At 43.3% G+C, this 16,576-nt stretch overlaps 1 protein-coding gene across 1 annotated transcript; it reads right to left on the bottom strand.

The window, feature by feature from the left end:
• Positions 1-4,764: 4,764 nt before the first annotated feature.
• Positions 4,765-15,954, bottom strand: LOC306914384 (tetraspanin-5-like; the record flags this gene model as incomplete). The annotated part of the gene is made up of 7 exons (XM_079491379.1): positions 4,765-4,946; positions 5,063-5,090; positions 5,126-5,315; positions 7,363-7,407; positions 11,580-11,682; positions 13,726-13,787; positions 15,832-15,954. The coding sequence occupies 3 exons, from the start codon at positions 15,952-15,954 to the stop codon at positions 11,598-11,600; spliced, it is 270 nt and encodes an 89-aa protein (XP_079347505.1). The 3' UTR covers positions 4,765-4,946; positions 5,063-5,090; positions 5,126-5,315; positions 7,363-7,407; positions 11,580-11,597.
• Between the last annotated feature and the right edge of the window lie 622 nt (positions 15,955-16,576).

Genomic DNA, 16,576 nt, shown 5'->3' with positions numbered 1-16,576 from the left:
CCCGGACTGTTAGCTCAACCGCATGGGCACCTAGGCTGCCAAACCAGCCGGACGGCGTGCCGCGGGTTCGACTCCCGAGCCCGACGGCCTTTGCCGCGTGTCACTCTCCATTTCTTCCCCCATTAGAAAATGGCAAAACAATTATTTAGACAAAAAAGTCCACAACAAGCCAGCAGGTGGTGTCATGGTAACCCCTGCTTGTAATGGTAAAGTATACATGATGTGAATATGCACGGTACATCATTATCAGACTTCATTTTTTTATCCGTCAACTTCTTGTTAATGCCCCAAAAATGACTGGATGTACAGATTTGTGTAGCAATTAGTAGAAACATTACAACTTAATTGTGGAATGTTTAGTATGTTCTAATCATGTATACTTTGCTTTACTTTAACAAAAAAACTATCCCTGCTAGCTGTTACCATTTTGTAGGACGTCGTTGTGCAAGTGAAATCTGGCGTTCATCAATAATAAAAATATGCCATATAGACTTTGCAGGAGGGATTAGATTTTTTTTAGTCATTTAATTCAGTAGTCTTTCATTTAGTGATCATCTTTTGACATTTTATACATTAGCAACAAGCACATCGGCACCGGTTCCATCAGCGGAATTAGCAAAATGTTTTCGCTGTCGGGATAGAAGCCTTGTATCTCCATTTTATTTGTATTTATCTCTTATTTTTTTAATGTATTGTTTATATATGGCATATCATGACAGGGTCGTGCAAAAGCAGCCAATCTACAAGCATCACCTGTAGATACCAGCTATGTTTACGTTTCTTTGCGTTAAATTCAAACATCTTATCCCACACCAGCGTCTAAGGATTACTGCATGTTTTTTTCGAGGGTACCTAGATACCCTAGGCTCTGTGTGGAGTTTGCATGTTCTCCCCGTGTCCCCTAGGGCCTAGGGCAGTGTTTCCCAACCTGTGTGCCGCGGCACTTTACTGTGCCGTTTGATGTGTCCAGGTGTGCCGCCTGATTTGACCGAAAATAACACTAACCCTCCCCCGAAAGCAATATTATAGCTACTGGGCTGCAGGCTTCCTATTGTTGCGTCGTTGTTGTCACACGTCTAACCATTAGACGTGCGATAACGACGGAACAATAGACTCTACGACCCTCGGCCATTGAAATGTTATATACACATACATACACATATGTATGTATATGTATATAGATAGGCCTATACACCGTATATCTAGGTGTGCCCTGAGAGTTTTAGGCTATGAAAAGTGTGCCCTGGGACAAAAAAGGTTGGGAAACACTGGCCTAGGGGACACGGGGAGAACATGCAAACTCCACACAGAAATGAAGGCCCTTCTTTGCGTTTATAATGACATGCCATAAATAGGGATACCAGGTGGAAAGTGGTTAAGTCTGTTTTTAATACAATGGTGGAAAGTAACTAAGTACATTTAATTAAGTACTGTTATTACAATTTGAGGTATTTGTATACCTCAAATTGGTATTTGAAAATTTCCAATAATTTTACTTCTACTTCACTACATCTCACTCAGAGGCAAATATTGTACTTTTACTCCACTACATTTATCTGAAAACTTCAGTTACTTTGTAGATTTTGGGGGGGGGGGGGGGGGGGCTAAATAAATTAGTGGCATTTTGGACATACAAGATTTCCACCCGACGGCGAACGGCGTTCAGTGTGAAATGGTCGTATTTGGGTGTGAAGGTGTTATTTTGGAGATCAGATCTCCACATAACCTCTCCACAGAATCAGGCCTTTTCTGGCACGTCCAAGTCCAACCCAAAACCCTTTAGCAAAAAGTCTACAATACTGTCCCTATTCAAATCTTCACCCAAACCTCGCCATCTAGTGGCGAAGCATTGAAAGGTGTCCGTGAATGAACATATGTATATGTATACATACATACATACATACATACATACATACATACATACACATACATACATACATGCATACATGCATACATGCATACATACATACATGTTCAGTTTCAGAGACCTCGCCATCTAGTGGCGAAGCATTGAAAGGTGTCCGTGAATGAACATATGTATACATACATGCATACATGTTCAGTTTCAGAGACCTCGCCATCTAGTGGCGAAGCATTGAAAGGTGTCCGTGAATGAACATATGTATATGCATACATTCATACATGCATGCATACATACATGCATGCATACATACATGCATGTATGCATGCATACATACATGCATGCATACATGCATGCATGCATGCATGCATGCATGCATGCATGCATGCATGCATGCATGCATGCATGCATGCATGCATGCATGCATGCATGCATGCATATACATACATACATACATACATACATACAGTTTCAGAGACATATTAACGCTTTTTGTTTTGCCTTCCCCATCCATCCACCCATCCATCTAGGATGGTTAAAACACTACTATTAAACCTGTTCTGGGGTAACAGGGCTACAAACGGAGCTTAATATTTCACAGTGAAAAATACCAATCTAATATCAAAAGCATCGTCTTCGTCTTCCTACGTGTAGCTATCAAAAAAATGTGTGAGTGCCGTGAGATGATAGCATGCAGTGTGCAAACTACACCTATCCCCTTTGACGTGTTGATACAGACTGATCTAACATTCAGACCACGATAATCGCATTATGAATATGAACGGATCGCTACTCGAAGACGCAGATTCCGCGACAGTGGAGATAACGGCACTCTACACTTTTAGGAGTAGGACGACGGGTTCCACGTCCTCCCGGTGGGGGCTCCTCACTGGCAGGCGAGTCAGTATAGGATACGACATTATGTCCTACTCCCGGTGGGGGCTCCTCACTGGCAGGCGAGTCAGTATAGGATACGACATTATGTCCTACTCCCGGTGGGGGCTCCTCACTGGCAGGCGAGTCAGTATAGGATACGACATTATGTCCTACTCCCGGTGGGGGCTCCTCACTGGCAGGCGAGTCAGTATAGGATACGACATTATGTCCTACTCCCGGTGGGGGCTCCTCACTGGCAGGCGAGTCAGTATAGGATACGACAGTACGTCCTCCCGGTGGGGGCTCCTCACTGGCAGGCGAGTCAGTATAGGATACGACAGTACGTCCTCCCGCTGGGGGCTCCTCACTGGCAGGCCAGTCAGTATAGGATACGACAGTACGTCCTCCCGGTGGGGGCTCCTCACTGGCAGGCGAGTCAGTATAGGATACGACAGTACGTCCTCCCGGTGGGGGCTCCTCACTGGCAGGCGAGTCAGTATAGGATACGACAGTACGTCCTCCCGGTGGGGCTCCTCACTGGCAGGCAAGTCAGTATAGGATACGACAGTACGTCCTCCCGGTGGTGGCTCCTCACTGGCACGCGAGTCAGTATAGGATACGACAGTACCTCCTCCCGGTGGGGGCTCCTCACTGGCAGGCGAGTCAGTATAGGATACGACAGCAGCGAAGAGACATAAATACTGTACGTTTGGGAAGTCTGAATCAATTGGCAAAACCACTACATTTGGGTGGAGAGGTTTTGGACATACTAGGTATATCTCTGCTGTCTGGAAGAAACCACCTAACTCCAAAATGTTCATTTTTCAGGAAATAAAAAAAAACATTTTTAATACTTTTCATTGGTTCAATATTTTTTTAACCAACACACAGACGTAAAAGGGTGTTCAATAGCACTGATTTATGAGGGGAAAAAAAGATGGCTAAACAGGCGGAGTTAGCTGGTTTGGCAGATGGTTTGAGGATCCAATGGAGTTGGGAGGTTTTTGCCGAAGCACTTTTTAACAGGCTACTTTCAATTGGTTCAAGTAAAAGTGTAACCAACACACAGACGTAAAGGGTGTTCAATAGCATTGAATTATGAAAAGAAAGAAAAGAAAGAAAAACCCCAAAATAGAGTTAGGTAGTTTCTTCCGGACAGCAACGATATGATTATTGATGTCTGAATATGAATCGGTCTATTGATAATATACACCCCCCCCCCCGCCAATTATCTATCCTTTACAATATTCACACACACACACACACACACACACACACACACACACACACACACACACACACACACACACACAGTGTATTACACAGAGAAATGTCACATTATTAGTGCATTAAGGAAATGTGCCACTTCCTTCAGGAGGAATGTGATCAACGGAGTCCTCTCTCTGTCTGAACACGCCGCTAGACGATCAGTGTGGAGTGAGTCCTCTTCTGAACACGTTCAGAGCACCCGCTTCAAATGTCGTCAACCCAGAAGACCATGCGATCCACCTGTACTGCATGTATATACTGCAGCCTAACTGGCTTCCATCAGGGAACACGGAAGTGAAAACATTGGGACTTACGTACGTGGCGTACAGTTAACCCTTTTAGGCCTGACGTCGAAAAAAAAAAAAAAAACGTTCGCTCTGAAAGAATATATATTCAAAGATTTGTGCCGCATTTTTTACGATTCTCAAAAATAGCAGACCTACAAGCTCATAGCGCGCCACCGAGTGGCGCGCTATGAGCTTGTAGATCTGCTATAACATAATGCTTAGTTAAAACACAAATGCGGTTAATTTAGGACTGAGGCCAATTCTAAAAACACCTTCTAAATCCTGACCTAAGTTTTCTGAAAAACTTTAAATATTTATTAATAAATTGTTTGTTGTTTTATGGGTTTGTTTGTTTTTAATCAAAAGGGGTTCCCGTCCTGAATGGGTTAAGAAGACTGATATGAGGTTCGGGGACTTGCGTGGCCGGTTAAGACTGAGGTTAGGGTTAGAGTGTAGAATGTAGATTTAGGGAGCAATAGTCGGACAACGCGACCAACGCCACGTCGGCTACGTCTCCGCCTTTCCTGATCGCAGCCAGTAGACTTCCAGTATGCATGCAGTAGGTCGATAAGATCGTCTCGATAAGCAACCTACTGGTCATTATCGGTTGATTTTCATCCGAATCCGCTATTCGTAGATGATCACTGGTCGTCCTCTTCTGAACACACACACACACACACTCCTGGTCGTTCTGAACACACACACACATTTGTTCTGAACACACACACACACACACACACACTCCTGGTCGTTCTGAACACACACACACTCGTTCTGAACACACACACACACTCGTTCTGAACACACACACACACTCGTTCTGAACACACACACACACACACACACACACACACTCCTGGTCGTTCTGAACACACACACACATTTGTTCTGAACACACACACACACACACTCCTGGTCGTTCTGAACACACACACACGCTCCTGGTCGTTCCCACACGTCATCCACGAAGATGGAAGTTTAGTTCTTTTGATGTGCAATGAAGTCAAGCTGCCCGCAGAGTCCTGCTGGGAGAAGAAATGAATTTAAACATTAATTATGACAGCCGTTAAGACAATTTGTCCGTACACGGACAGCTGTGTCCGTGGCAAATGATTCTTATTTTGATCATAAGACCCAATTAATTACTGAATGTCAAAAGTCTCCAGGTTTTCTTCTGAATGTGTATAACACTTATTCACTATCTATGGCACATTAGGAGTCCAGCTAGTACTATTGGTTCTCAAATGTTTTATTTGTAAAGGACCCCCATGACTCTGAGAGTGTACAAATGTACGGGTCCATTTTGGTACCATTTTTACACTCTCAGAGTTAAGGCCACTGTTCGGTGAAGAGGTGACCACCGAAAACTCCAACATGACGTCACGCTGCCGCGGTGGTCACTGTTCACACAACACATCTCTCTGTTTTTATTAACCACCGTGGCAAAAAATATAATTTTTGGCAAAAATGTCCACCACAAGACAGCATGGTGATGACTCCTGGATGATGATTATTACTATTAAAGGCAGTCCTGAAAGTTTAATAATTTTTTCAGTTAACCTTTAATCCCTGTTTCAGACTCATTTCATTGGTTTTCACTCATTGAGCTCCTCATCCGAATCTGGTATATTTTCTGGTTTATACGCAGTCAATTCATAAATCTTTATACCCACCTTATCATTAGTTATCCTTGCGCAACTTGCTACAAAAACACTGAATGATTTCGCTTGTTAGCTCGGTAGGTAGAGCTCTTGCCTTTGTAACACAAGGTCATGGGTTCAAATCTGGGCACCGCCAACTCTGTGTATGAGTCAGTTCAAGAACCCTTACCTGCCTCCCACTATAAAAAAACGACCCTGTCACAATTCCATGGTCTTTTTCTCAAGTTTAGTCTTCCATGTTTCTTGTGCATATTATTCTTATTGCCTTCCTGCTTGGTCCTGCCTTATCGCTGCTTGCAGCGATCCTTTTCTAGTTATTATTATTGTTGTTGTTGTTGTTATTGTTATTATTATTATTATTATGAAAGGGTTTGCTCGTGCAACCAGCGATGGACAAAGTACAAAGGCTATGAAATCTGATCAAACCTGATTAGTCAAGCTGCTGACATATTATAATGGACATGAAACGGTTTCGATGATAATCTATTTTTAGCCCTGAGCCCTAGGCAACGCCTTGCTCACCGCCGCCCGCACCAAACATGCTCAATCGGCGAAATCATCTGTTATCAGCACGTTTGAATGGTGCCAAAATGTCCATACTGGCATCCTCACCACATAGCCTGGTCAAGGTTTCCCCCTGGTGGACGTGTCATTTTGGTGCATGGAACTAGGAGCTACTAATATATACTATTCTCTGTCTATCAGGACGTAACTCGAACGGCGCTGAGTCGGGTCTGGTGGCCTTCGCAACGCTCGGCACGGCGACTCGCTCGGCTAGCGACTCGCTCGGCTAGCGCCTCGCTCGGCGGTGCCTCACGTAGCTCATGGCCACCAGACACGGCGCGCCTCCGTCAGGACATCAGTGATAATGACAATCGCTGATAATGACATACTGAACAGTATGGACATTTTGGCACCATTCAAACGTGCTGATAACGGATGATTTCGCCGATTATATGGGGCGATACCAGTCGAATGGGGTGGCTGGCTTGTGGTAGACATTTTTGTCAAAATTCTATTTTTGCCATGGACATACAGTACAAATGAGCGGACGATAATATCACCAGAAACACATTGACCTGAGATCAGATTCTAAAAATGTCTTCTACATCCTGACAGTTTTCTGAAAAAGCTATGTTTCTATGTCAGTCGTTCTTCGATTTTTCAAAAATAGCAGACCTACAAGCTCGTAGCGCGCCACTCGGTGGCGCGCTATGAGCTTGTAGATCTGCTATTTTTCAATAGCTAAAGCATAACATAATGCTAACACCAAAAGGGTGTTCCCGCCCCAAATGGGTTAATAACTTATTTGATTTAAGGTCTGTAAATCTGAGAGTGCACAAATGGAAACGAATGGACACGCCGGGCCGTAAGGGTTCTTGAAAATAAATGCAAAAAAGCACTTTACCTGTTAAGAGTGTGAAGAACGCTGCCGCTGCGTTAGGTGAAGAAGCTGCGGAAAATAAATGAGTACAGTTTAATATCCTTGAACAGAGAAATGTGATCTATTGAACCTCATGGGGTCTTCAACGTTTCTCAGGCCAAGGAAGAACCCCTTTAGCTGAGAGAGTGAGATGAAGCATAGAGAGACCACCAGAGCAACCCATTTATAGGCCTGACGTCGAAATAAAAAAAAAGTTCGCTCTGAAAGAGAATATATATTCAAAGATTTGTGCCGCATTTAAAAAAAATAGCAGACCTACAAGCTCGTAGCGCGCCACTCGGTGGCACGCTACGAGCTTGTAGGTCTGCTATTTTTCAATAGCTAAAGTATAACATAATGCTTAGTTAAAACACCAAAAGGGGTTCCCGTCCAGAGTGGGTTAAGGGACCACTTCACCACTTTTCGACCTATCTTCATACAATTGGTCCTCACTGATCAATGATCATCTGCCATCTTTTTAAACAGCTGTATTTTCTGTATTTTGTTTTTAACTAAGCTAAGCCACAGTACTGTTTGCAGCCAGCATTAAAACGTCAAAATAAATAAAAAGGCGGACGGCCACATTTGTATGCTCGGCTGGTCGTGCACTCACTGCAGTCGTCGATTGTTGATTCGTTGGCCTGCGAGGTGCAGATTGCAGGAGAAAAGCCAATCAAAGTGATTGTCGGGTCATTAGAGTTGCCCTGAAATCACCCCGTCCTCTATCTGTGCCTCACAACGGACTAAAAAAAAAAAACACGCCGATAACATCAGCAACATCCACGTGCACCTCCCCGAGGCCATAGACAGGGCAAGGGTTTCTTGTTTCATGCACTATATGTTTACAAACATCACTGTGCGCGCGCACGTGTGTGTGTGTGCGTGCGTGCATTCAGGGGACAGAACAGCTCAGCACAGCTGATTAGTGAGCTGGACTTTATATGTTATCCGTTTAGGCCTCGTTCACACGTACCAAACACCAATCAAGCAATGTTTGGTCGTTTTTTTGGGCCACCACAATGCTTTTCCAATGGGAGTCACATGGTTTGATCAAACATTTGTGTTTGATTGCTGATTGCTGATTGCTCCCCCCTCATCAAACAAAAATGTTTGGTCAAACCATGTGACTCCCATTGAAAATGAATTGGAGCAGCAATCAAACAGCAATCAGACATCGCACACGGACCGGACATTTGTTGTGTAGGTGTGTACGAAGCCTCAGTCTAAATGTCTGACTGTACCTCGTGCTGTTTAGATTTCCCGACTGGTAAAGTATTCAATCAATGAATACGTTCAAAGCTGCAGTGAAAATGATCACGTGATCCTCAAGTAAAAGTCTGTCTCAAAAATGAGAAAGCGTGCATTCCAGATATGCATAATATATGTGACCAGATTTGACTGAGAGACTGCCATCGCGCAAATTCCAGCTTTTCACCAGAGGAGAAAAACTTTTTTTCCCCCTTTTTTTTCCAAAAATGAGTTAATAGCACAGGCAGACTCTTCACATACTAGATCATGTCTGAAATAAGTGTCAGAGCTGAAATCGACATGTAAACATGAACTAAATGCTTAAACATGTAGCTATAGGTGTAATGTTAGAGTCCACAGAAGTGAACCTTTCAAGCCTGTTTTCTCAACTCGCTGTTTTCTGCAAGACATTACTCTATAGGCCATATCTCCAAAACTGGTGGGTCAAACTGAACAACCAATATGTCAATTTGAAGCTATGATTCCCTGCTTTCATATGACATAAAAAAACGAAAATTCAAAAGAAATCCAATGGCAGTCCCTCAGTCAAATTTAGTCACATGTATCCGTAGATGAGATAGGACTGTGATCACAGCCTCACGTCGAGATCCACAAATTCAAACTCAAACAGTCTCATTCACTCTGCTTTCTAGAATTGGCATTTGCAGTAATATTAATAATAATAATAATAAACACAGCCGGTTAATTTAGTACATACATTTTTTTTGTAGTTAAAATAAACTGTAGATTTAGTTGACTAAAATGTTATGATATTTAACCCATTTAGGCCCGAGTTAAAAACATTCACTTTGAAAGAATATACCGGTATATTCAAAGATTTGCGCCACATTTTTACGATTTTTCAAAAATAGCAGACCTACAAGCTCGTAGCGCGCCACTCGGTGGCGCGCTACGAGCTTATAGATCTGCTATTTTTCAATAGCTAAATTATAACATAATGTTTAAAACACCAAAAGGGGTTCCCGACTTCCCGCCCCAAAATGGGTTAACTAACGAAACCATTTCATATGACAAAAACTAAATTAAATTGTATTCAAAAGACTATGTGACTAAAACTAAATCATCAAAGTTGCTGTTAAAATCAACACGGCTGAGAAAGTCCGGGGGGAGGCTTTTCTGCTCCCTGCCCGGGTTGTTGGAATTTGCTTTTACAGCTCCGTCCGGCTGCTGGCTGCTCAGATGGCTTTGATGACCGGACAGACCAAGCCCCCAGTAAGGCTATATCCAACGTTGAAGATGCCACTACCTACTGGCGAAATGTGGAATTGCAGCACTTTAATGGAAGCGGACGGACGTTCATGACGTCACGTGAAAAGCACGGACCTCAAAATTGAGGTCCGGGGCTGGGCTAGGCTAAACTTCCGCTCGCTCGCGCCATTGAGTTATAATTATACTTCCGGAAGTCTTCCGGGTGCTTCAAAACGCCACTGAGCAACTTCCACTGAAATGAATGCGGGGGGGGGGGGGGGGGGGCTAACGCTCCAGTTCGGTCTCTAGCCTTCTTTATACTCTATGGGACAGACGGACGGACGGGGCAGTCGGTCAGGGGTTATACGTGTCTTGGTCAGGGACAGGGAGACTCGAGGGTGAGCCGCCGAGGCTCGAACCGGCAACCTTCCGGTTCTCGGGCGACCTCGCTATACCCACTCCCGCTATGGCCACTATTTTAGCTACAACATCACAGGACTCCCTCTTTATGCGGTGTGTCACAGAGGTGGTGCCTAAACCCTATAGTCTTTAACTTCACAGAAACTATGCCTATAAACCTATCCTTTTTTTTTCTCCACGATTTTGTAACCCATTTTTCACCCCTGTGTCAATTATCTAATGTGATCCTGGGCTCTACACACCCTCCGCCAACCTAGTCCCCATATATGGGGGACATGGGGAGAGCAACGGACTTGAACTCATGCTTCCTTCATGCCTGAGTGTCCAAGTTCCAGTACAGGAAGGGTAGTAAACAAACCCTTAAATGCTAAACTTCTAAATTGCTCTTAATTAGAGCAGAGCCAGGACAATAGCAGAAACACAAAGCCATTCAGATTCAAAATCAGACCATCTTGGTCTGAGGTTGACAATAATGGTCTGGATGGGTGGACTTAATCCCCTCAAAGGTAATCACACTTTAAATCATTGACCTCAGAGGTAACTAGATTAAGCCAGACTAAAACTAAATATAAGATTGAGAAACTTTTAGTACTTCTAGTAAGACTAAAACTTAATTGCCCAGACTCTTCTTCAACAAAGATGGCGAAAGCAAACATACTTTGTTCGGTACTCATACAATAGTATGGTACAAAACACTGAAGTCCTTAAACCAGAAACCTAACCTCACAAACACTATTCCTAAACCGTCCTAAACCCAAAACAAAAGTCTGCCACGGTCGTGAAACACCGGGGGAAAGAGGGAGTCCGACAACATCACAGCAACATTCAACAACAACAAATGAAGGGGGGAGAATAATGGGTCCTTAAAGGACCACTTCACCACTTTTCAACGTCTCTTCCTATAATTGGTCCTCACTAATGTTCATGATAAAACAGCACCATTTTTTCCTACTCAGTCTGTGTCTCATAGGAAGGCTGTGGGAAGTTCGGAAACCCGTCCACCAGTGACATCATCGATGGTGAATCCAAGCTAATAGAAACGACAGGCTTTATTTTCCTGAAAAGTTGCAATGCAAAAGTTGAAGCCACCGTTCTCACGATAATAAAAATCTAAATATATTTTAAAACAAATCTTGTTTAAAAAAAAATCTGCCTAATGATGATGTCACTGGTGGACGGGTGTCCGAACTGCCCAAAGCCCTCCTATGAGACACAGACTGAGTAGGAAAAAATGGTGCTGTTTTATCATGAACATTAGTGAGGACCAATTACATGAAGAGATGTTGAAAAGTGGTGAAGTGGTCCTTTAATAACTGGCACCCTACCGGCCACACATACACACATCATGCGTAGTAGGCGCCTGCTTTCTTGCTGCCGGCGTGCGGTGGGGGTCTGTGCATGGACGACAGAGAGGGTGGCGGTGGCACCCTGGTGACGAGGAGCCGTGAGGAGGAGGAGGAGGAGGAGGAGGGAGAATGATGTATGAGATGAGTCATGATGAGGCATTGGGATGGAACAGCTCATTCCTCTCTTACAGCGGATTCGACCGTTATCTCTGCATTGGAACGGCGAAATCATCCGTTATCAGCACGTTTGAATGGTGCCAAAATGTCCATACTGGCATCCTCACCACATAGCCTGGTCAAGGTTTCCCCCTGGTGGACGTGTCATTTCCAACTATTGTCGGTGCATGGAACTAGGAGCTACTAATATATACTATTCTCTGCCTATCAGGACGTAACTCGGACGGCGCTGAGTCGGGTCTGGTGGCCTTCTCAACGCTCGGCACGGCGGTGCCTCACGTAGCTCATGGCCACCAGACACGGCGCGCCTCCGTCAGGACATCAGTGATAATGACAATGCTACAATCGCAGATAATGGCATACTGAACAGTGAGGATGCCAGTATGGACATTTTGGCACCATTCAAACGTGCTGATAACGGATGATTTCGCCGATTCAATACATGATACCAGTCGAATGGGGTGGCTCTTAGGCCCTAGTAGTAGTCGCTTGGCGAAAAGCACAGCTCTACAGGGTCACGCACGCGACGCGTTGTGAGGTTGTTGTAGCTCATGCGCTCTTTGGCAAGCGACACCTGCTTCGTGCAATGGAGTGTGAATTAAAGGCGTAGTGAAACGGAAATGGTGGACATTTCATTTTGAAGTTTCAGACGGTTTCAAGTTGAAACGCCGCTCTGTAGTTTCTGAGCCAATCGGAGCGTCGCATCCCTTCAGGCGATGGGACGGTAGCTAGTCCCTAGCTACCTATGCTATACGCACTAGGACGCATGTGTGTTTGTTTACAAGTCAGACAGACGGCCGGCTGTACCAGTTTACTGATATGTGGCTTATTTCTACCCTATAATGTTTTCAGATACATATTTTAGAGTGATGATTAAGTTGAAACGGAGTAATTCACTGTCTGGATGTCATCTTGAATGGGATTAAAAACGGAGTGGTTTTGTAATCAGTAGCAGCTGTGTTGGGCAGTGTTGGACGGATGCGCAGATATGGGGAATTAAACTGGCGAGCTTCATTTTTATTGGCTTTTATCGATGTGGGCCTCGACACGTCATCACACAGTACGTTTTCGTTTTCAGGAAGTAATTAAAATTAAGATTTTTGAAATACACAAAAATGAAAATGTACCCATTTTTTTGGCGTCCATTGTTAGGTATGCCCATATGATGACCACAGATGTGGTCTAAAAGTGTGAAAAACACATTTTTCATTTCACTACGCCTTTAAGCTTTATGCTCCCCCACCTCGGGCAGGGTGCATATCTTTTGTCCGACGTCCTAACAGTCCGACACCTTGCCTCAAACCCTAACCGCACGCGAAAGCCACGGGTGAGCCTTAAACGGCCACGCATGTGTTTCTCAACCGTTGGGTGCAAAGGTGGGAGCCCAAAAGAGGGCCACACACCGTGCGACAGGGCCACAAATAAAGAACCGAGTGATGCGATCTTCATCGCGTTATCTGATCTATTTTTTTTACTTTTTTGGAGAAACGAAACCTTACTGTATATCATGAAATGACTTGACTCGTCCAAGACAAGACAAACAAGGCGTAAGTGCGATATACTTTGACGGCAATTTGCATAAAGCCAGCACAATGGTAGATTAACCAAAACATTTACTTGTGAGAAATACTCTCCCACCCCTCCCTCTCTATTCTTCCCTTTCTTGTGTTTCTTGGAAAAATGACACGAAGGGAAACTATGCACAAAAACAAATTTCACCCACTTTTTTACTTGTAAAACTGTGATGTGACAATGAAGATGATTCTGAATAGTAGCTTGGTTGTTAACCGTGATGATTCTGTTTCACATTTTCCTCTTGGAAGTAATACATGACATGAACTGATCATGAGATTTAGATTTGCATGGCTCGTACACGACTAGGCAAAGCTTATGAATGACACTCAGTTGAATGTATAGATCTCAATAAATATATATATTTTTTTCTTACCAGCTTGCTTGCACAGCTTCAATGTCGCTCACTAGGTTTTGCGCCAAACATATCCCGAAGATCTGTGCGGAAAGATTACAACATTTCAGTCACATAACTCACGAATACATTGAACAAATGTGTATTATAGAATGAGAATACAAGTGTGCATATAACATTTTATCTTGGCGTTCGGTTCTGCTACATTTTTCTCCCTGCTCGGCACAATTATACAACCATCATTATACATTAACCCATTTTGGTGTTTTAAACATTATGTTATGCTTTAGCTATTGAAAAATAGCAGATCTACAAGCTCATAGCGCGCCACCGAGTGGCGCGCTACGAGCTTGTAGGTCTGCTATTTTTGAAAAATCGAAGAACGACTGACATACTGTAGAAACATAGCTTTTTCAGGAAACTGTCAGGATGTAGAAGACATTTTTAGAATCTGATCTCAGGTCAAAATGGGTTTTAAGAGCAGGGAGAACCTGCGGTGAACTCTCACCGATCCGTCCACACAGATATCACACTATGAAGTGATTAAATACAAGCTATGCATTTCTGGATCCTGCGAGGATATCCTAGCCAAACAACAACACCAGGAACGCATAGGCAGAGGAAGGAACGCAGGAAGAATCCAGATTTAGGTGAGCTTAACCCATTTAGGCCTGACCTCTAAATTTAAAAGAAATCTTCTAAATCCTCCAGTTTTCTGATATAAATATTTTCACGATTTTTCAAAAATGGCAGACCTACAAGCTCGTAGCGCGCCACTCGGTGGCGCGCTATGAGCTTGTAGATCTGCTATTTTTCAATAGCTAAATTATAACAATGTTTAAAACACCAAAAGGGGTTCCCGCCCAAAATGCGTTAAAGGACAACTTTAGTTTTTTTCAACCAAGGTTCATGTTTTAGATTGTTTTTAGAGAAAGTATAAGATGAGTGTTAATTTTTTTTCATTTGCTGCGTTCTTTCGTTTTAGCGATTTTAGCTATTTTTGACAGGGGGGCGGGGGCATTCGAACATGGGGCTAAATATGTATTTTTTTTATTATTTACTATAGACCCCATTTACTAGACCCCAGGAAATTATATATGGCCACAAAAGATCACAGGATCTACTGAATGTGAAGGGTGGTACTATAGGGGGCTGCCATACTGTGTTGTATGGCTCAACAGGTCAGTTTGTCACCCCCTTCACATTCAGTGATCTTTTGTGGCCATGTTTGAATGCCCCCGCCCCCCTGTCAAAAATAGCTAAAATCGCTAAAACGAAAGAAAGCAGCAAATGAAAAAAAAAAGAACACTCATCTTATACTTTCTCTAATAATAACAACCTAAAACATGAACCTTGGTTGAAAAAAACTAAAGTTGTCCTTTAATTAAATACCCCGCCCAATTGGTCAGCTGATTGCCACGTCAGCGAATGACATGTGGGTCTTGCATAACACTGAATGAGCCCCTCGAGCATATCTGACTGGACTAACTCCACAAGCTGCGTGTCATTAAACATTTTCAAAACTCACAACAACAAAGGGTCATTCACTGTCCTATTACGTCGGAGCAGAGCCGCTGGCGATGTCTGACTTCCTAGGATGAGCAAGCTGCTCCCTCGTCCCGGTGTTTATTTTGACAGCAAAAATGTTGATTGTTTTATAGTCATAGTCTTTGAATACATTTTCATTTAGTTGTAGTCGCATTTTAGTCACCTGAAATGTTTTAGTGTTAGTCTAGGTTTATTTGACTAAATATCATAAGATTTTAGTCTACAGTTGATTTAGTCGACAAAAGATTCGAGGCCTTGATGGTGTGGTTATGACTGATTTTACAGTTGGTTGCATGCTACAAATAGCCAAATCTACAAGCTTGCAACGTGAGAAATTTGTAAGATTAGCTACCTCGTCTAACTGTTTGGCTCCTTCTGCTCCTTTTGTTTAAAAATCCAAATATATTGTCTATCTAAGACATTAACGCACACTCACGCACAAACTCACAGAGGAGGAGACCGTCCTCCTAACGATTATGGACTAGAGATGGGTCCATCCTAGCTCTGGTCCATAGCGTTATAAGGAGAAGTCCTCCTAACGCTATGGAGCAGAGGTCAGGGGTCACCCTACACACGTACCTGCAGCAGAGCGACGCCGATGAAGATCCCCGCCACCAGCGTCAGGTTGTCCTGGAGCCACTTCTCGAACTGAGGTACGCAGCCCTTCACATTGATGGAGTCCTTCTGCTCCGCATCCTGCATGGGGGAAGAGTAGTTGTTTTAGTGAATATCTTAGTTACATTATACGGTAAAGAACACCCTCTCGTGTAATACTGCTTTTTCACAGAACTGTCAGGATGTAGAAGACATTTTTAGAATCTGATCTCAGGTCAAAATGGGTTCATTATAATGAGTTAGGTATGTATCATACTGTAACCAGAACAACTACTACCCTTCATATGGGCAAATGTGTTCAGTTACTCGGCCAGTTTGTTTCACAGGCTGTATTTACACACAGTAAATAGACTCGAAATTAATTCTCCTGAAATAAGTAGGCATGTAACGATTCACTCAACTCACGATACGATTCGTATCACGATATGAGGTTCACGCCACGGTACGATTTTTCACGATATTAAAAAATATATATATTTTAAAGAAAAATTACCGTTTTTTTTATTTTATATAATTTATCTTCCCCCTGAGATTTTTTATTTAACTACATTGCAAAAAAAGTAGCATTACTTTTGACAGTGCAGAAACATAATTGCCTTCCTTGATGAGCATCAACGACCATCATCACCTGGGCACAGTCACAGACACACACAGCTCCCCTCTACAGTGCTCTACTACTGAAAGTGACTATCATTTCTCTCCAAAAGCA

This window comes from Electrona antarctica, assembly GCF_951216825.1.
Source record: "Electrona antarctica genome assembly, chromosome: 21".
Taxonomy (NCBI): Eukaryota; Metazoa; Chordata; class Actinopteri; order Myctophiformes; family Myctophidae; genus Electrona; species Electrona antarctica.
Note: the sequence above shows the minus strand (reverse complement) of the source record. Positions and strands in the feature narration are given on the sequence as shown.